We start from the raw sequence: 18,422 nt of genomic DNA, 5'->3' as shown, positions 1-18,422 counted from the left end.
GTGTACAATGTAGGCAAAGTGTCACAGCCACAACAAGACTAGTCTCAACTTCACATGGAGAATATAAACGGCGTCACCTAATTTGGTAAGTAGCGAGAATGTCATTGCTAAGACTTTGCTTAGCCTATGCTTCGACTTGCTTGAAATGCTGAGGCTGCCGTTGCCACCCATCATTTGTGGAGATTGCGTGGGACTAAAGCGGTGCTGATTCCGAGTCGCTGCATGGGTTTATTCCGATATTCGAGGATTCCGTTGGGATGTAGAACTGGGACTGGATTATTTTAGGGACTGATGTTTTACTCTGATGCTGGAATGGGCCAACGCTTGTTTCTTTATCTCTCCATCTCCACTGCACGATCTTATCTGATTCTTTAGAGTTGGCTTGACAGGAATTTAAAACTTGAGACCGGTTGATCTTCGGCACAGGGCAGGGAAACGTCCTGGTGAAGCTGAAGAATTTTATTCTGCGAAACGAAGTGGGTACGTATGCCCCTGGCGGAATACGTGTGCGCTCCACTCGACACTTGACTCAGCCCTACAAATAGTTTCCCCCTCGGAGCAAGACACGCCCGCTGAATAAGGTAACGGTCAATCGGATAGTTAAAGATGAACTTCTTGTGTCATAATTAGGCATCTGTCATTCTATTATAGGTATCATTAAGTACTAAGAAGTTATTTTTATCATCACCGCGCAAGGCTATGCATCATCCAAACTAAACCCGAATGCCCCAAACCTCATAATCATAACCACGATCATGAAAACATATCAAATGCATTATAACCAGAAGTAGACAAGACTGGACTGCTGCCTGCCTACCTATTTAGCAAGCTCACTAGCAAGCTTACTCTTCCCACGAATCCTCTCCCCGTAAATCGCCAATACCCAAGGCACAAGACACAACACAGCCCCAATAGCACCTAGCAAACTCGACGCCTCCGGAAACCCTAAATTATTAAACATTGCATTCGTGACGAGCGGAAAGACACCACCCAGTAAATTCCTGCAACAGCTCTGCGCAGCAATCGCGGAACTAGCGTACCGGTGGTATGTATCGGCCAGGTAATTGAAGACAGCTAGGTAGACGGAGAATATACCCATGGTCGCGCACCCGATGGCGATTGTAGGCGAGATCCAGTGGATGTCGCTGGAGGATGTCCAGCCGAACCAGAAGAGGCCGATGGGCATTAGGATTGATTCGATGCAGACGAAGTACAGGCGCGCTTCGGGGGTGGGCGGGAGGAGGTTGAACCTCGTGGCGATTTTTTCTTGGTAAATTGAGACTATTGTAATTATGAGTGCGCCGACGCACATTGCTAGAGATGTTAGTTTGCGTCATGAGGGGGTGTATAGAGGGGGAACATACAGGTGAAGACAGCACCGGTCTGCTCCAAATTAAAGCCGTGATTCGTCTTGAAGACGAGCGGAATGGAACCGAACTGGAGGTACAAAACAGCCCAGGAGAAAGAGACCCAGAGGGAGAAAAAAAACACAACGGGCTCGGTGATGAGCATATCTATACCATTTGTTAGCGCTCATCCTCATCCATATCCAATGAAAGTCAAACATACGGAAAGGCCTATAAAGCGAGATGGTAATCATCTGCGCCAGACTCGCCCTCTGCTCATCACTCTTCACCTTCCACCGGATGCGCTTCGGCTGCGCATTCTCGCCCATAAGCACACCAAAGTGCCCCGCTGCTTCAAGTTGCTCGTAGTACTTATTTAGAGCGTGCGCTTTGCGGCTAAGAAGAACACTTCCTCTGGTCTCCTTGAAGAAGAAGTAGATGATGATCACGAAGACAGCCGATACCATCGCATGAGACCAGTAAATCCAGCGCCACGACGTATGATGCACAATCACGCTGGAAATCAGAGGCGCCAATCCCGTACCGAACAGTGCTGCTCCGGCAAACAACGCCATGGGCGTATTCCGCTCGTTGGCATGGTAGATGTCGGAAATGACACCACCAACCATAGTCGAGAACGTCGCTGCTATAGTCAGTACTTCCATTCATTTTCTTGAGACGGGTATTGGGAAAAATTGAAGACATACAAGCACCAACACCCTGAAAGAACCTCGCAACCAAAAACCCAGCAAAGATCCTCGTCCCGCCACAAGCAATAATACAAGCAACAAACAGCACACCACTCGCAACAAAAATCGGTCTGCGCCCATTAATCTCCGAGAACGGCGCGAGCACCATCGGCGCAAGCGCAAACCCAATGCAGAAGATCGTAATGCCAACATTGTACGTCACCGCATCGATATCCCAGTCCTCTGTGAGATCACTAGACGCAGGCGTGATTTCACCAGCCGAGTAACCCGCCAGCATTGTCACCGCGCACGCAATCCAGGTCATCATGCTCTTGCGCCATTTCGGCCAGAGGAACGGCGAGATGTACTGTTCGAGGTTTGGGGGTTGCGGAGGAGGCGATTGGCCGAGGCCGGGCGGGAGGGAGATATTGGGTGTTGGTAGTGGCGTGTCGAGGTCTAGGTAGAGGGATTCGATTTCTTGGGATTGTGAGGAGATGGTCTGTTTCTTTTCGAGGGAGGAGTCGATTGGTGGCGTTTGGGGTCTGCTTTCGAGCTGTGTTGAGCTGGAGCTCGTGTTTGATGCGCGCGAGCTGGGCCGGTTTGTGGAAGCCATGGCGGGCTGCTAGGGAGCAATCTCGAGCTCTTGCGAAGCGTAACTTGACGGTCTTTGAGCTTGGACAGACCTGGGGAAAGGCCTTACGTCTTATAATGGGGTCTCAGACCCATCTTGGCCGGACTTGGTGCCGAAAATTGGAGAACTTGACTCGCGGATGAAGCTTCGCTAGAAGGTACTTTAACGATGACATACTGGTGTTAGAATGATCATCGCCAGTCTATCAATTCCCCGCTGTGCTTTCCGTGGAGTTATATCTGGAAGTTACTCCCAAATGCTCAAAATAAGCAAATTATCGCTATTCAACCCTCATCGCTAAACAAAAAAGAAGCAAAAAATCCTGATAACAAAATCGGGGAACTGCCCCACTTCAGCCTTCCCCCAAATTGGAGAAGCATGACTCAACCCCAAACTCTTCATTCTTAACGCATTTCTCCAATTTTTAATTGATTATTCAACATCTGTGCCTGACAAATGGCGAGAATCAAGTATGACATCGATCCGACTCTGCTCTAACACTCCGACTGCCGTCGCCGAATTTCTTCGTGTAGGTATGGAATTGCCGATTTGTAGAACCGATTACTCGCTTCGTCGGTCGACTCTGATGATCATGTTCCCGTTGCCTCTCGCTGTGTTTTGACCTGAGAACAGATCCAGTCAGCTTTGTTCTTCTTGGTATAGTTGAGCGGGAACTGCTTGGTCTCTGTACTCACCCCCAATATACCCCGCAGACGTCGTACAGGTATCTACAATCATTTGCGCTGCGTCCGCGACATCACGACTAGCAGAAACTCGTCAGTGGACGGCCAGGAAGAAAATCTAGGGAAGTATCTGGGTATCGTAGCCAGAGTCTGGCCGTTAGCGAGGGCAACATACCAAAGCGAAGAAACGCTATCCTTCTTCCCATGATTATACCCCGTAATAGTCGTATTATAATTCTGGCAGAAGACCGTGCTTTCGCCTTCAACGACGCAGTCTTTGCTTCCCTGGACCTCTGTGAGCCAGTTGACGCATTGTTGGACTTCGTTGACAGGGCCGTAGTTGCCGCCTTCGAGGTTGCAGGTTAGGGCGGTGCGCTTGTCAAGGGGTTTCTCTGTTGGGGCTGCGAGGGTCGTTGTTGCGAGGAACGAGACGAGGAATGTAGCGAATGTAGTGGTGGGGATCATCTTGGGTGCTAGTCTGGTGCGCTTGTGGTGATGGTGATGATGATGATGATGATGATGATGATGATGGTGATGTTGTTGACCGTGGTGGTGACACCTTATAAGGCTTCAGCAAATAGCCGCCTGGCAGACAGGCAGGTAGGTAGCAAATAGGTTATGTTGCCCTCTTTATAGTGGTACTTTTGATCCTTCCCGATCGGTTTCAAGATCTCTGGCACTCTTGCGAAGCGTTGGAAATCAGGGACTCCCACTCCGTCCATGGCGCAGTAAGCTTGGAGGCAGTGCTAAGCTTCAATTTGGCCCCAAGGACCGCTGTGTGGATATAGCCAACATCAATCCTCTCACTGATTGGAGACCCTGGACTGATCCTGGCCATGACACCAGTAGCTATTGTTGGTATTTTTAGGTCCTTTGTTGGATGGTATACATAGACGCCGCGCCTCAGTGTCGATGCAGGCGACGGGCGGGATGCTAAGACCAGCAACTTCCTAACGGAGCGAATTTACGGCGCTGTACCTGAGTTAGTCGGTGTGGCTAATGCACAGTAGATCAGGTATTGTTCCTTCGATCAAATGGCTGGTTGAGAACGGATGAAAGCATTGCAGGTACTAAGGCCGGGAATTTAGGGCCGGCGTAGGCCCCCGTGACCCCAGTGGCAACTCGGCGGCTATACCTACTACCTACTACTTGGCAGCGTCAACTAGAACAAGCTCTTGTCTCGTCTAGAGCTGAACAATAATGTCTATCCTGACTCAGCTACGTCAGCGGTATTAGGTACAATTTCATGACTTTGTCGAATGTAGGAAATCATTCTGTCAATGGTGCTGGTCAGACCTAAGTCCACGTTAAGACTTGCCGTTTCACTTTCAGTTCAATGTTGTCCATTTCCATGAACTGGATAAAGACGCTAAAAATGATAGCCAGTTGTTGGACGGGATAGATTTATTCACGAGCAGCTCTAGAAATATGGTCTTGTCAGCCATTCTCTTATCATTGCTAAATTTGCGGAGTACCTCGTACCGATATATATATTTTGACAGGAATGCAAGAGCCCTCCCGACCGCAACCATATTGACAAGCACATACATCGAAACTATCCCGAAAACAATGAATCCAAAGACTCGATAAAATGTTGAAGATAATATCCTAGCTTTCGCTTTTCTGAGTACTAGGAAAATATGGCAAAAGCGTGCATATCGTTGTCAATTCCAAAGCCGCTTAGTCAGCACGAGATATCTCGTCGCGAAGACGCGTCGAGCCCTTTTCACCTTTGGAAATCACGGTACAGAGCTTCAGAATCCTTCTAATTTGTATTAGAAGGACTCATCCTGATACTCGATCGGACTCCATTGAGAAGCGACGCGTAATTTTGTGTTCCAGCTCCCCCATTCCAGAATCCCCAGATTGACCCGCTCTCCGCATCCACCTCACCAGGCACCTAAGCATGGGGCGCAACCGCAAGAAGCAACAACAGAATCCCACGAATGGTGTACAGAAACAATATCGGAACCAGAACCAGAAGCAAAAGCAAAAGCAGAAGCCGACAGAGGTTCAAAAACAACCAACCAATTCTCGCAATACCAAGACCAATCGCAATGACAATGCTGGCGTTAACGATGAAGACGCGAGCTTTCAGCGTGGAATTATCGCGTCTTGAAACTGGACATAGATTACTACCCTGAGCTCTTTGACAAGGATATCTCCGATCTAGACGAGACGCCGAAGGAACGCGCTGAAGACCACGACTACAACTACAACTACGATAGCGAAGACTTGGACGCAGAAGGCCATGACAGCTATGTCTGACGACTGGGACATTTACTGGAACCGATCCTACACCGGATCCGACGCATCATTATACTACGACCTGAGATTTCAGCGCGACCAGCGCAAAAGACAATTGCTTAGGCAGGAGAAGGAAAAAGAAAAGGAGTTAGCCGATGAAAAGAAGGAAGTTGACAAGGTCAACGCTATTGCTCAGTCCCTCGTGCCGACGTCCCTTGACTCCCTTCTTGGCAAACATTATCGTCTATACTCGCGAGCATTGTTTCACTTCCCGTTACTACGCGAGCAAATACGTTGAGTTCTACCGCCTAGGCGAGGACGACTGGGGCGGCAGTTCGCCTGATAGCCAGATACTCGCTGAGCAAGAGGAGAAGCAGACAGTTGTAGGCCATATCTCCATTAGTGACAGCGATGAAGGCGCCGACTTCCAACCATTCACGCCACCACGATACGCAGGTGTGGAACGCCACGAACTCGAGGTCCCTCGCAGCACTGATACCGTCGTCGTGCAGTTCCTCAACAGCGACTACGTGAGACTAGAAGTCCCCAGTGAATTCAAACTCGCCGCACAAAAGCCTTCCAGATCCACGCCCAAGACCTTTAAATTCGTCGGGATACGCGTTGATTTCGAGAAGGAACGCAAGGCCCGACAGAAGAGATTGGAAGAGGAAAGGAAGAAATGATCCCCGTCCCCTCGCGAGACCTGGTTCGCATTATGCGAGTTGCCATGTCTTTAACTACATCTGATGTCCTTACAATTTGTAGGCTTCGGTGCAGGCCGAGAGCCGCTACCATTGCTCACGAATTGAGGTCGGTGTTAGGTAGATTTCGATAACATTCTCTGCAGTCCAGTGATCTCAGCGCACTACTCTACTCCCAGTAGTGGCCATTCGATCTCCACCAGCCCATCGGATGGTTCATCTGAATGGGAAATGGGATTGGAACTGGGACTGGAACTGGTCAGAGCTTGGCGCATCCATATTCATACCTACAGCGACTTCGATACAATCTGACCAAGGATTTTCAAGAACATGTCAATACCCGAGCTTATAAATACAGGTAGTCACGTTGGGGGCTAATTTAACCCCCTGCTAACTGTACGTATGCGGCTTGACGCATGCCGGATGAGTTTTTCGGCGTCAGATTCGACAAGGAAGCGCCGAAAGAGCGCCGGAAGTAGACTAAGAAACGCTAGTCCCGCTGTGATGGAAGTTTGAACCTTCCCGACGGATGGCGCGGGGCCGCGGGGCCATGGGTTTGAATTTGCTGGGGTACATCTGGATAAGGGTCTCAAAGTCTCCCCGCCGAACGCAGTACCCGCCGAATAGTAGGTACTATACTGGCCGATACCAATCCGTGCTATCTATCCGGAGTTCCCTACATATCCGAACCATTGAATGACTTGCTTCCGGGTATCGAGCTGGCGAACATGTGCTCAATCTTAGACCGCTACGAACCACTAAACTGAATCACAGCTTGCGGCCTAGTGCAGCATTCGGCCTAGTGCAGCATTCGCTGGGCTCCATCCATTGAGAAGTTGCTGGTCTTGGCCCGCTGGGGCTCACCTGAATCCCAGCTCTCACTCTCACTCTCACCGAGAATCATCAGTTGCCAAGAGCATGCCTATATTCTGGGCTCACTCGAGGCTACATACCCGACTTCCATCTTCCCCGGTGTACTGGAGAACGCCGGGCAAATCAGAGACGGCAACGAGCCGAGTCAACCAATAGAGTCTGGGATAACTGGCAACAGCCTCTTGGTCTTTCGGCCCCAAAGACGGTCAGACGATTCTTAGTCTTAGCTTCTTATACGGAATGTGGGGGCGGCGCCTAGACAGGCTGATTCAACATGTTCGCATCGGGGTTAAAATAGGGTCCGCAGAGGATAATGGTTGACTAAGAGGTGTTGTATATAATGGCATGATTCTCTCAATGCAAAGAATGGAAGATATCAATTGAGACATACACCATTTATACCTTCTTACATTCTTGAAATTCATCTCCACCTCCACCATCACCCCATCTAAAATGACACTCACAGTCGGCATCGCCGGAATAACCGGTAAATTCGCGCGCCTCCTCACAACCACCCTATTAGCATACCCCGAGATCAAAATCCACGGACTAGCACGAACACCCTCGAAACTACCCTGCTCAATAACATCCAACCCACGCATAACCCTAACGCAAGGCGACGCATTCAACAAAGCTGCCATCACGTCCTTTGCGCGCGGCTGCGCCGTGCTGGTTTGCTGCTATCTAGGCGACGAGAACTTAATGGTAACAGGCCAGAAAATCCTTATTGATACATGTGAAGAACTTTGTATCCCGCGGTATATAGGGTCAGATTGGGCGTTGGAATATACCCGGTTGAATCTGGGTGAACTTTTCCCGGGGGATCCGATGATTAAGGTAAAGGCGTACCTTGAGACGAAGGAATATGTTAAGGGTGTGCATATCCTGATAGGAGGGTTTATGGAGCCGATCTTCAGTCCATTCTTTGATACTTTTGATGCAAAGAGTTGCACGTTTCGGTTTTGGGGGAACGGTGATGAGGTGCTGGAGGGAACGACTTATGGGAATGCGGCGGAGTTTACGGCGGCTGTTGTTAGGGATGAAGATGCGAAGGGGGTGGTCAAGTGTATGTTCTGTTTTCTCCTTCTTGCCAAGTTCCTTGTTGTTCTTCTTGTTATTTCGTGGCAAGAAGCGTTCAAGCTAATGAGTGGCAGTCCTCGGTGGTCGCGCGACGATTCGCGAAGTCGCGCAGTCCTTTGAGAAAGTCTATGGTATCAAGGCCAAGCTCGAGAGCCGCGGGTCACTAGATGATCTATACAAGACGATGCACAAGAGGCAGGAAGAGAAGCCGGAGGACGTGTATAGTTATTTGGCGATGTATGGCCGCCCTTTCACTGCCCACCCTTTTCTTCCACCCATAAACTGTTACTGGTGACTCTTGATCTTCAGAACGCTAATCAGGGGTTGAACAGGTTCTTCTACTACTATTGGGTCAATGGAAGGACATTCGTCGGTCCCAAGACCGACAACGAGAGATATCCCGACGTCAAACCCGTGAGCTGGGAAGAATACATGAGACAGTGGCCTTTGGAGAAACTGCCTAGTTCGTACTCTGCTTTGAATGCTTAGGACGACGCTAGGGGATTGGCAGGGCTTTGCTGTCTGATTTCGATGACCGAAGGCCCAATCTCAGCAATCTCAGCAATCTGACTAAGGGTCAGGGCTTCGGGGCTTATTTTAGTCCCGAGGAGCCAGGGCTTACATAACTGCGACCTGGCCTGATGTCGAAAACTGGGACTGCATGACTAGGAAAGTGGCCGATTGGTACTTTTAGGATACCGGTACCTGTTTTACCTTAACCCTGCTTCTACTATAGGCTGCAGGTTTTATACTATGTCAATGGCCACCACTGCGCAACCGAAAGAACCGACTCCACGGAGCTGCCACCGATGCAGCCAAAGAAAAATCCGCTGCAACAAAATTCAGCCCTGCGCCCATTGCGCAAAGTCAAAGGCAGAATGCACATTTCCAGGACCAGGGAGAGCTCCGAGGAGCAAAAAGCGCCCGCTGAAAGCTGAACTGGTGGCTCGCTTGAAAGGCCTGGAGCAGGAGATTAAAGAGTCCACTCATCGAGAGGGCCAAGCATCTCAATATTCCCCCTACGACCTTCCTACTGCGGACCTCAGCCAGATTGTGGCGAACCAACACGGAAAGCTTTTCGTTAATGGTACCAGCTCAAGTCAGTATACGACCCATGAGGCGCTCGTCGGTCTTGAGGACCAGGTCGGTAACCTCTTCTTGCGCTGCAATACTTATCGCTGACACGAATGTACCCAAAGCTCGGAGGGCTTAATCAATGCGTCGCGTTACCTGAAATTGAACCAAATAACTTTGAAAACCATCTGAATGAGGCCGACGGCAGTCAATTCCTGTTTGGCTATTCCTCAATCGCGACTTCGCTAGAATCCTTCCATCCCATCAGGAATCACTGTCGAACGCTATGGAGGGCATACGAAGAAAACGTAGCCCCAGTTGTGATGGTTTTCCATACGCCCACGTTACTAGAAATAGTTTGCCAGGCGGCACGCGAGAGAAAATGTCCTGACCGACCTACCGAAGCCGTCGTGTTTGCTGTCTACTTTGCCGCCGTGACAAGTATGGACCCCGCCCAATGTGAAGCAGAGCTCGGTCAACCCCAGTCATGGCTTCTGCATCATTTCAGATTCGCGGCACAACAAGCGTTGGCGCGTGCTGGGTTTCTAAAAAATCGCAATCAGATGGTGCTCCAAGCGGCAGTTCTCTTCTTGACCTGTCTTCGGCGCCCAAAGGACGCGCCGTTTGTGTGGGCACTGACTGCTGCCATACACCGGCTAGCCCAGGGTATGGGTCTGCATCGAGATGGAACGAGGCTCGGCTCATTGACTCCGTTTGAGATTGAGATGCGCCGTCGGTTATGGTGGTCCGTTTACTTGTTGGAAGTGCAAGCGTCTGAATTTCAAGCGATCGGGATCAACATCAGGGAGGATAGTTACGACACGGAGCCGCCTTCAAACATAAACGACAACGATTTCTCTCCTGACACAGAAAACCTGCCAGAAGCAGGACCTGGTTACACTGATATAACTTTCTGCTTGGTTCGGATAGAGATGAACGTGCACCGTCAGCGCTCCTCTCTCAATGCACCCACGAGAAACGGCGAAAGGAACCTATTGGGCGAACGTCTCACCCAGCTCAAGCAAATTCATACCCGCCTGCAAGATCGATACCTCAAGTTCTGCAGCACATCTGTGCCAATTCAGTGGGTAACAGCGACTGTCATTCGTCTGGCGCTTTCCCGATACTGGCTTCTCGCTCACCTAGGCTGTCCAGCAAAGGCCGAAAACGGGACAGATTCAACATCGCCATTCAACAAAGCGCCTGACAACCCAAAGAAGAACCAGCTCTTTGCCACCGCGATTGAGGTAGTGGAATTTTCTTATCTATTAGAAACAGATCCACGAACAAAAAAGTGGTCTTGGTTCTTCAAGGGGTACCCGCAATGGCAGGCTGTAATTTTCGTGCTATCAGAGTTGTGTAGTCGGCCGCGAACGCCGGAAGCTGATCAAGCTTGGGTTTTGATGGATAATGCGGTTTCTAGGTGGAAACAAAGAGATTCTGAGAAGGGAAGTGTGGCATTGCAGACTGTGTTCCGACTCATGGAAAGAGCGGCCGCGGTGCATGGAAAGACGTGGCAGGAGTCGGAAAGTGGAAACCACAATGGGGAAACTGCTGAGGGCGGACTTTCGGAAGGTGACGCTTTTTTCTAAATTTTACTTTGATTTCCATTTGCTCCTGGAAAATATTTCATTTCTCATATATGACAAATGGAAGAAGACATTGATCTACGGGAAGAGCCCCAGCCAACCCGACTCAAATCGAGAGAGAAGAGTACACCAAGCTATCTACGAAGTACAAACTACGTACCGGACGAGCTACGTTTACACCGGTTACCGTCCGAAGGAATGTCGCACTGGGCAAGGTGGGCAGGCACAGTCGCAAGGGCAAGTATCGTCGCATCGGGCCAAAATTTTCATTTCTGGTAATGGTTAGGAAAGAAACAGTCCACCTCCGTCCGTAGTCCGTCTAGTCACCCGTCTAGATTCTCGGTCTCGGTCTCGGTTCGGTCTCGCATGTTGCATATGGATCGTCACTCGTCAGTTGCATCGGGCATCGATGATCTAGGCCGTCTTGGTTCTCTGCAAGACAAGAAATGTCGCCTTGTCGCCGGCTCCCTTGCGGTAGTCCTTCACATCAGTACTAAGTACCTTTGCCAGTCCCTCGCGCTCCAGCTTTGCTACTTCATCTTTGTAGCCGCCGGAAACCCAAATCTCGTTCAGAACCGTTGCAACAACAACACCACCTGGCTTGGTAACGCGGATGAACTCTCTCAATGCCGGGTCTGGGCCAACGTGCCCGCGCGTGAAAGTACCACAGCAGGTGACGATATCATATGTCGCGTCCGGTCGGTCAACGGGCTGTGTCAAGTCAGCCAGGATCAGATCGCGGTAGACACCGGTCTCCTTTGCGATCTTGAGCATGGGCGGCGACAGGTCTGCACCGTCAATGACCATTGATCCGTTCTTGGCGAGGGCTTCGCCGACGAGACCGGTACCGCATCCTGCGTCCAGGACGGTGGCCTTGAGGGTGGCGTTCTGGCTGCTGCTGCTCCCGATGTTGGCAATGTTGGCTTGGATTGCTGTTTGAGCAGTGAGAAGTGGCGCGACATAGTTCTGGGATGCCTCAGCCAGGTCTTTGTTGTACGACGCGGCCCATTCGTCATAGAGCTTCATGCAAGCCTCCTTGCTTAGAGCATTGCGGGCACCGGCAAGATGCTGGTTCTCGGTGATAACTTGAGTCGCCATTGTGAATGATCAATCGATTGAGAGAAGGACTGTGCTGATCGAAATATTTTGAGGGATCGGGCTGTCTGAGAATAATTAGGGCCGGTGGTTAGGGCACCTTAAATACCCCTCCAAACCCTCACGACATCGAAAGGCAACCACCAGGTGTAACAACAAAAACGCACAGTGCGCGGGGCATCAAATGGCGTCATGCCCCCTGCCCCTCAATGGCCTGTTCAACTGCGCAATCCGGAACGATCGCTTTTATCTCAAAGCAAGTCAGATATTAATCCCCGCCCCATAATCCGCCCGGCATAACCCATCGACCATAGAAGAGGCTGTATGAGGTGGTCAGAGCTCCGAATGGATTAATATATCCATTAGCACAGCGTATCTAAAAGTATCTAGAACGCCGTCGATCCCCCACACGTCCACTTCCCCTCTTTCCGATCCACACAGCCCCGGCTGCGCGTGTGCCAGATGGTCCCTTAATTGGTTATCTGGCATATGGGGCTATACCTATTCCCCCCCGAGCGCCATTGACTGGCGCAACACAGACACTGCGGGACCATTCGCAATCCATCCACCTGTCCTCCCCGCAGTTGGAGGCTATGAAACCTACCTGCCTATAACTGTCTGCAGTGCAACGGTCCACGCATTCGACCCAGAGCACATAACTGGTGCAGTTTTGGCCCAGACTTCGATCGCCAATGACATGCGTGCGCGCTACTGTGGGTTAATGCAGTCTAACGCGCCCTAATCAGCGATAACCTATGATACTCCTGACAGGGACTGCGCGGTGATGTCAGCGCCCCGGATGCCTGGATGCGGAGATGCCGCCGGGACTGGCTGGACCTCGTTTCACCTTCCAGCTGGACTTGAAGCGATGCTGTGCAATTTGGGATAACGAATAAACGGTAGATATGAAATTGGTTGTGGTGTTGTGCGACGACTCGCTGTTTTTACTCGTGGAGACAATCGCCCGGTGTCGGAATGTTGCTTGGGCGAGAGAAAGCGTAGCGAGAGCTCGATTCTTGGCTAGAGAGTCCGTCATCGGCCTGGTGCATATTTGGCAAACCATAGTACGTACTTCGTCCTTCTTTCAATCTGAGAGTAAGGAATGGCAAAGCAGCCACATCCTGGGCTTACGTCTGTTCGATTCGTTCCCTGGTCTTTGCACTCCTGAAAGAGGGCAATTCGAGGCGATTCGCATTGAGATGCAGGGTTGTTAGCACGCACTGAATATGGTTCGGAGTTATGCAATAGAACAATGCATTTCGAAGAGAGCTTACTTGGTTTTCGTCTCTAACTTGAGAATCCTGTTTGAATGGGCGCAGCTACGTAGACCTCGGGTAAGTCCGGGAAAATCAGTGGAACGTTGATGCCCGTAGAAGCATTGGAATTTTCGGCGACTGTCCCAAGTATCTACCCTGCGCTTTCTCACTCAAAACTCTGGCAATAAATTCTCCAAGCTTTCTTGGAACAGTCTCGAACCAACAGGTTCGTAGCTAATTTACTGGACCTCTCAATAAAGAGAGGTCGAAACGGTACCTACTGTTCCCCGGTATGCTGCGTGCGGGTAGCTTATTGACCGGAAGCCCTAGCTCCCTCAATCACGCATCACTACCATGGTCAACGTGGCGCTACATACCAATTCCTCCATTCCATGTACCACTAACTCATGATCCCAAGCAAACTGAGGCCCAGCGTCGTCTTCCTGCTCTCAACTGTTCTCTGCTTCTCGTCCATTGTCCTTATGGTCTATGTATTTTTAATGCACATGAACCAAAGGTATCCTGACTCTAAGCCTGACCCTGAGCCTAACGATGGCCAGGAAGAGTGCGTGGTATCGATGAGCTGCCGGGGAACCTTTAGGTGAAATTGCACGGTCACGGTACTGGCATTTTCGTCGTCGGCGGTTGAGTTTTTGACTTGCAGGTTGTATGGAGTTGAGCCTGTGGAGGGTGGCGGCGTGAATGGTTGTAGATCAAGGACGCGTCTGGACTGAAGTCTATGCGGGCCTTGACTTTGGACTGTGCTGGGCAGGTAGGATTCCCTTTGCGGTCCTCCTTATCTTCATCTTCATCCCCATCTTCGCTCAGCGCAGAGAGCTCAATATACCAAGTGAATTCTGATGTCGGCGCGAGCGAATCTGTGGATGATAGCCGAAACTTCTTCCTGACAAGCGGATTGAGACCGAGGGCAGCACCCCAAGGTCTCTTCCTCGCAGGCTTGAGAAACGCGTACACGTTCTTGATCGGATCAGAATGCATCTATTGGTAGGCGAGAAGAGCTGCCGCTTTGGTATTTTCCAATTCTTCATTCTCGCGGTTTCTTTTCTTTTCTTTTTCGGCGACGTAGGGGGCTTCGTCGCCGCCCTTTTGGAGTCAGGAGGTGAGGGAGGTGTTTGTGCTGTTGTCTTCGTCTTTCACTTCCGACACGCCTACTTCTTCTTCTTCGGTATCACCGTGCATCGAGTCATACTCCTCGTCAATGAAATTTCCATCTTCGTCGACGAACTCGGCGTACTCCTCAAAAGCCGCCCGGTGCTCCTTTGGGATTCTTTCATCGTCTGATCTCCCCATGCTGTGCAATCCAACCAATCTTGAAAGACAAGATGATCAAGAACATAACAAAGGAAGCAGGAAATGGGTAATAAGGTCGCAAAAAAGAATTATCTGCAGAAGATTAGTGATGTTTATATGCTTAGCTTGACGCGTCCGCGCGACAGGAATTGATCTATCAAGTTGCTGACTCAGTCAGGTTCTAGATGAAGTGGTGGTTTGTCTCGGGTTGATGATTGAGGCCCGCGGATTTAGCTGGAGAATAGCCGGTTTGATGATTTGGTTACCATGTGTCGCTTTGTTATTGAATTATACATTCATAAAGGAGATTTTATGTGGCCTCGGTAGCCTGGTGTTTCGAAATGATGAACATCGAGGATGGGCGGGTACGTAGATCATATCAACGCGGCGCAGAGTCTCATTTGATCTAAGGTGAGCTTACTGACTAGGAATGGGAATTACCGGATTATGGAAGTCCACACCTTTTTACTGAATTACTCAAGGATGTGGAATCTTGAATTTACACCAAGAAGAGTAGTCCGGTTTTCTATTTAAATACTTCGAACCGACTCTTCTCACTATCAATGATCCAATCGTTCGAGACATTATCGCACCGCAAGCGTGACTTTTGAGGTTACATGACATGATTAATCAAACATAGAGCTGGCAGCACTCAAGTCACCTCGGCCACAGTCTCAAAACAGACTCTCAACTGCGGATTGGTGATTATCAATCCTTGGTAGTCGCGATGCATGGGGCCGTCATTGAAGCCGGCCTAGCAGCGGAAGTAGTTGTAGTCTTTATTGATGTAATTAGGGTCGACTGGACATTGCCTATGGCTATACCAAACTCGGAGCTTGTTGGCGCCCGACCATTTGACTGGCAAGCATGCCCGGAGAAATCCTGTTTCTTGCGATAGAGTCTAGCATTAGTTTAAGGTCTTTGAAACCTTTTCTTCTTTGGTTCCCGGTTGGTAAATCCTTACGCTGGCTGTTTCGCGGATTCTAATTTCATCGCAGCTCGCGCTGTTTGAGCATAGTTTATCCTCATCGTAGGTATGAGTGTGGCCCTCAACATTAGCCGCGGTAAGGGCACGATAACGACGGATATGTGGCACGTTTTGGTGTTGCCCTGCCCATTCATAGTCCCGAATAACCGGCAAGTCGATCGGGGAAACGATAGGTTTATGGCTGGGAGATAGAAAAGTAAGAGCGACAAGAATAGTCACCAAGCAAGCGATGAGTGCTAGAGATAGCAAGGCAACAAGTCTCTCAGTGCGGCTTTTGTTTCGTAGAGGCATTTTGGGAATTCAGAAATGGCGAGAAACAGGTACTCATTAAATTGACAGCGGGATGAATGCCTTTGGACAGTAGACCTAGTACTTTGGGCTTCGCCTCCCTATATTTGAAATCCTTCAAATTGCCCACGTCATAACTCTGCAGCTTTCGATGACCCTGTGAAGGCTTCAGCTTGAGTCTATTTACCTCATCAGGTAATAAGTAGCCTATGCATTGTGATTGGCTCCGTGAAATCGACGATCTCCGTCGGATGGGGTCCAGTCATACCTCAGAGATCTCAATCAACCACAGGTTCTGTAACAGGCCAATTTGTCTCTTCCGAACAAGAGCCGAGCAATGACGGCAGATACAGCGTCTCTCAACTATTCAGACAGGATGGCAGTCTGAAAAAGGTTGCCTGTCAAGAATCATTGCGGTCCGTGATTGTTGCATGGGCGATATCTTGCATCGTGGCGGCTTGTTCGCATATCATGCAGTAAAGGACCAGGGTGGATTTAGTTGCTAATTAACTTATAGCTTAGTGCGGTATATTACTTGGTAGGTCGCAAGCAGTCGCGATGCTTTTGATTTTTCACTTTCTAAACATGTTCATCTGCTGGCTGTGGATGGGCTGTCCGACAACACCGGGCGTGGGTAAAGAGACCCGCCCTTCTAACCAACTCCAAAGTACAATAATTCCTCCGTCTGTAAGTCTCTCATATAACAAACTATTTAATATAGACAAACAGTGTCTAGCTGTAAACTGCAAGACAAGGATGCCTACCTAGATACTGTGGACCCTCTGTAATCCAGCAGGTGGGTCACCAGTCCCCGTGCAATCTGCCCGTGATCCTGGATGCGCTGAAGATCCACCACGATAATTGCAAAGTTGCCATGAATGTTCCTTCCTGGCTGCGCTGTAACGAATCTGAATTAAACGATGCGAAATGTGGCAGATACTCCGCCCGGTATTCAGCATTTACCTCATCGATATTGTTCTGGAATTTCATCAGTCTTCAGCAACCAGTGGCTTTTAGGCGCGGTATAGCACTTCTCACCACGATAATCAACGTTGAAGGACTGTGCCGATATACTCTCCAAGTTACGTCCCATATCTTCTTGGTCTCGTGCGAAAGGTCGAATATCGTGTGGCCCTCCCAAAGTACACGGCCCTGAAACCGGTCATAACAAAATATATGGGTTGGCTGCCGTGCATAGTATTTAAAATCAGGAACACTCATGGCGAAGTGTGGCTGCCCGGTAAGTTCCATCTTCTTTAGTTGCGGCATATGCTGCGCTGCTTGTGCCGCGGTGATGTGAAGGTCGCTGAGAATGGGTGATGGTTCCGAGCGATAATCATCGGGGTATTCGTCTTGCGGTGCGGCATTCATAGGTTCCTCATATGGGAGGAGATCAGGGTCACGGTCAAACACATAATCCCGACAGTAAGTGCTGCGCTCGAAGAGCCAGGTGCCTGAAGGGGTCGCAGCGGCATAGGTCATCTTGTAAGATAAAAGTTTCGGCCACTCGGGGTAATCCAAGTCGTCTGACGTCTGTGGCTAGAGAATCTCGGGCCCAATCATGATGCCTTCTAGAGATATTGTTTTAAGTTGCTGGCTCAGCTGGCGAAGAGCTATGCAAAGGACATCTGCACCGGTTTGAGATCTTCTCAGCGGAGAATAGTCTCCATCTGTCGGGGCATCTCCAGGATATTTAAGGTCCAGGTGCTCCAGGGACGCTGGCCAGTGGGACAGGCTGGGTGCAAACTCCTGTCTCAACCTATCCCGCAAGCCGTGGTCTTTTCGCTCGTTATCAGACAACCTTTCACTCAGCTCACGCAGTTTAGAAAGCTGGGAGAGAGCCTCTGTAATTGTCGCCGGTGCGACGTGTCGATGTTCTCCCTAGATGTTGAGATGCGATATGGCCTCCAACATTGGAATTGACTCGGCTGGCACAAGTACCTCCAGGTACGACAAAATGTATCGCCAGTAAACAATATCTTTACTCAGTCCTGACGTCGCGTAGCGCTTCCTCAAGCCAGGTTTCTTTTCCTCAATAAAGTCGCAAGAAGAGACCTGTGTAATGAGTACATCGAGGGATGATTTTTTCTTCCAGATACTCAAGATCCCAAACAACCTGCAGATACCCTCTGTGAATACTTGGCTGTTATGGAGACGGTCGTTGTCGGGCTCAATCTCATTTCGCGCTGCAATACTGCCCCCTGGCAGTTTGATGGTGAGTTTGAGCGATCGGACGTACTTTTGTCTCTGCGGCGTCACAAAGTCACACAGCTCAGCCAGTTCTGCAGATGTTGGACATATGCGAGTTGGCGCGCGGGTAGTCCTTCACGCAGTGGTAATCCACCAGTACTGGTGAATTTGAAATTAGTGTTAGAAGACAGGAAACGTGGTGCAGAGGGGTAGATACAGCAAACGTAAGAAAATTAGCCCTTGGGGCATTAATTCTTGCTGTATTACTCAAATATTAAATAGCCTCTTTTTTTACTTATTTTATAGTCTTTGAAGATCGCACTTATCACGGTTTTCCCATTAAAGACAGTGCCAGGCAATATCCGCGAAACCGACGTCGTT

General features: G+C 49.8%; 7 protein-coding genes across 7 annotated transcripts; 2 read left to right on the top strand and 5 right to left on the bottom strand.

Moving 5' to 3' along the window:
* Positions 1–619: 619 nt before the first annotated feature.
* Positions 620–2,960, bottom strand: BDV14DRAFT_175952 (MFS transporter). The gene is made up of 4 exons (XM_073769164.1): positions 2,054–2,960; positions 1,570–1,989; positions 1,365–1,514; positions 620–1,314 (listed from the first exon to the last, which is right to left on the bottom strand). The coding sequence occupies exons 1-4, from the start codon at positions 2,646–2,648 to the stop codon at positions 818–820; spliced, it is 1,662 nt and encodes a 553-aa protein (XP_073626722.1). The 5' UTR covers positions 2,649–2,960; the 3' UTR covers positions 620–817.
* Positions 2,961–3,227: 267 nt separating this feature from the next.
* BDV14DRAFT_201484 (uncharacterized protein) lies at positions 3,228–3,814 on the bottom strand (the record flags this gene model as incomplete). The annotated part of the gene is made up of 3 exons (XM_073773772.1): positions 3,228–3,289; positions 3,362–3,429; positions 3,525–3,814. 3 exons carry the CDS (start codon positions 3,812–3,814, stop codon positions 3,228–3,230), a joined length of 420 nt encoding a protein of 139 aa, XP_073626721.1.
* A 3,809-nt stretch (positions 3,815–7,623) lies between these two features.
* BDV14DRAFT_209688 (NmrA-like family protein) lies at positions 7,624–8,739 on the top strand (the record flags this gene model as incomplete). The annotated part of the gene is made up of 3 exons (XM_073775705.1): positions 7,624–8,236; positions 8,325–8,487; positions 8,583–8,739. 3 exons carry the CDS (start codon positions 7,624–7,626, stop codon positions 8,737–8,739), a joined length of 933 nt encoding a protein of 310 aa, XP_073626720.1.
* A 264-nt stretch (positions 8,740–9,003) lies between these two features.
* On the top strand, positions 9,004–10,916 carry BDV14DRAFT_209687 (Zn(II)2Cys6 transcription factor; the record flags this gene model as incomplete). The annotated part of the gene is made up of 2 exons (XM_073775704.1): positions 9,004–9,397; positions 9,457–10,916. The coding sequence occupies 2 exons, from the start codon at positions 9,004–9,006 to the stop codon at positions 10,914–10,916; spliced, it is 1,854 nt and encodes a 617-aa protein (XP_073626719.1).
* Positions 10,917–11,040: 124 nt separating this feature from the next.
* BDV14DRAFT_175946 (class I SAM-dependent DNA methyltransferase) lies at positions 11,041–12,065 on the bottom strand. Its single transcript, XM_073769163.1, has one exon. It carries the CDS (start codon positions 12,009–12,011, stop codon positions 11,328–11,330), a length of 684 nt encoding a protein of 227 aa, XP_073626718.1. The 5' UTR covers positions 12,012–12,065; the 3' UTR covers positions 11,041–11,327.
* A 2,311-nt stretch (positions 12,066–14,376) lies between these two features.
* Positions 14,377–14,607, bottom strand: BDV14DRAFT_175945 (uncharacterized protein; the record flags this gene model as incomplete). The annotated part of the gene is made up of 1 exon (XM_073769162.1): positions 14,377–14,607. Exon 1 carries the CDS (start codon positions 14,573–14,575, stop codon positions 14,378–14,380), a length of 198 nt encoding a protein of 65 aa, XP_073626717.1. The 5' UTR covers positions 14,576–14,607.
* Positions 14,608–16,847: 2,240 nt separating this feature from the next.
* Positions 16,848–17,333, bottom strand: BDV14DRAFT_201479 (uncharacterized protein; the record flags this gene model as incomplete). The annotated part of the gene is made up of 1 exon (XM_073773771.1): positions 16,848–17,333. One exon carries the CDS (start codon positions 17,331–17,333, stop codon positions 16,848–16,850), a length of 486 nt encoding a protein of 161 aa, XP_073626716.1.
* Between the last annotated feature and the right edge of the window lie 1,089 nt (positions 17,334–18,422).

This window comes from Aspergillus stella-maris, assembly GCF_047715825.1.
Source record: "Aspergillus stella-maris strain CBS 113639 unplaced genomic scaffold BDV14scaffold_38, whole genome shotgun sequence".
In the NCBI taxonomy this organism is placed as follows: Eukaryota; Fungi; Ascomycota; class Eurotiomycetes; order Eurotiales; family Aspergillaceae; genus Aspergillus; species Aspergillus stella-maris.
This window is presented reverse-complemented; position numbering and strand designations above follow the sequence as displayed.

Coding starts and splice junctions, on each gene's coding strand:
- BDV14DRAFT_175952 (XM_073769164.1), bottom strand. CDS start 2,648: ATGGCTTCCACAAACCGGCCCAGCTCGCGCGCATCAAACACGAGCTCC. Junction 1,990..2,053: donor CTTTCAGGGTGTTGGTGCTT/GTATGTCTTCAA, acceptor TGACTATAGCAG/CGACGTTCTCGACTATGGTT. Junction 1,515..1,569: donor CTCGCTTTATAGGCCTTTCC/GTATGTTTGACT, acceptor CAAATGGTATAG/ATATGCTCATCACCGAGCCC.
- BDV14DRAFT_175946 (XM_073769163.1), bottom strand. CDS start 12,011: ATGGCGACTCAAGTTATCACCGAGAACCAGCATCTTGCCGGTGCCCGC.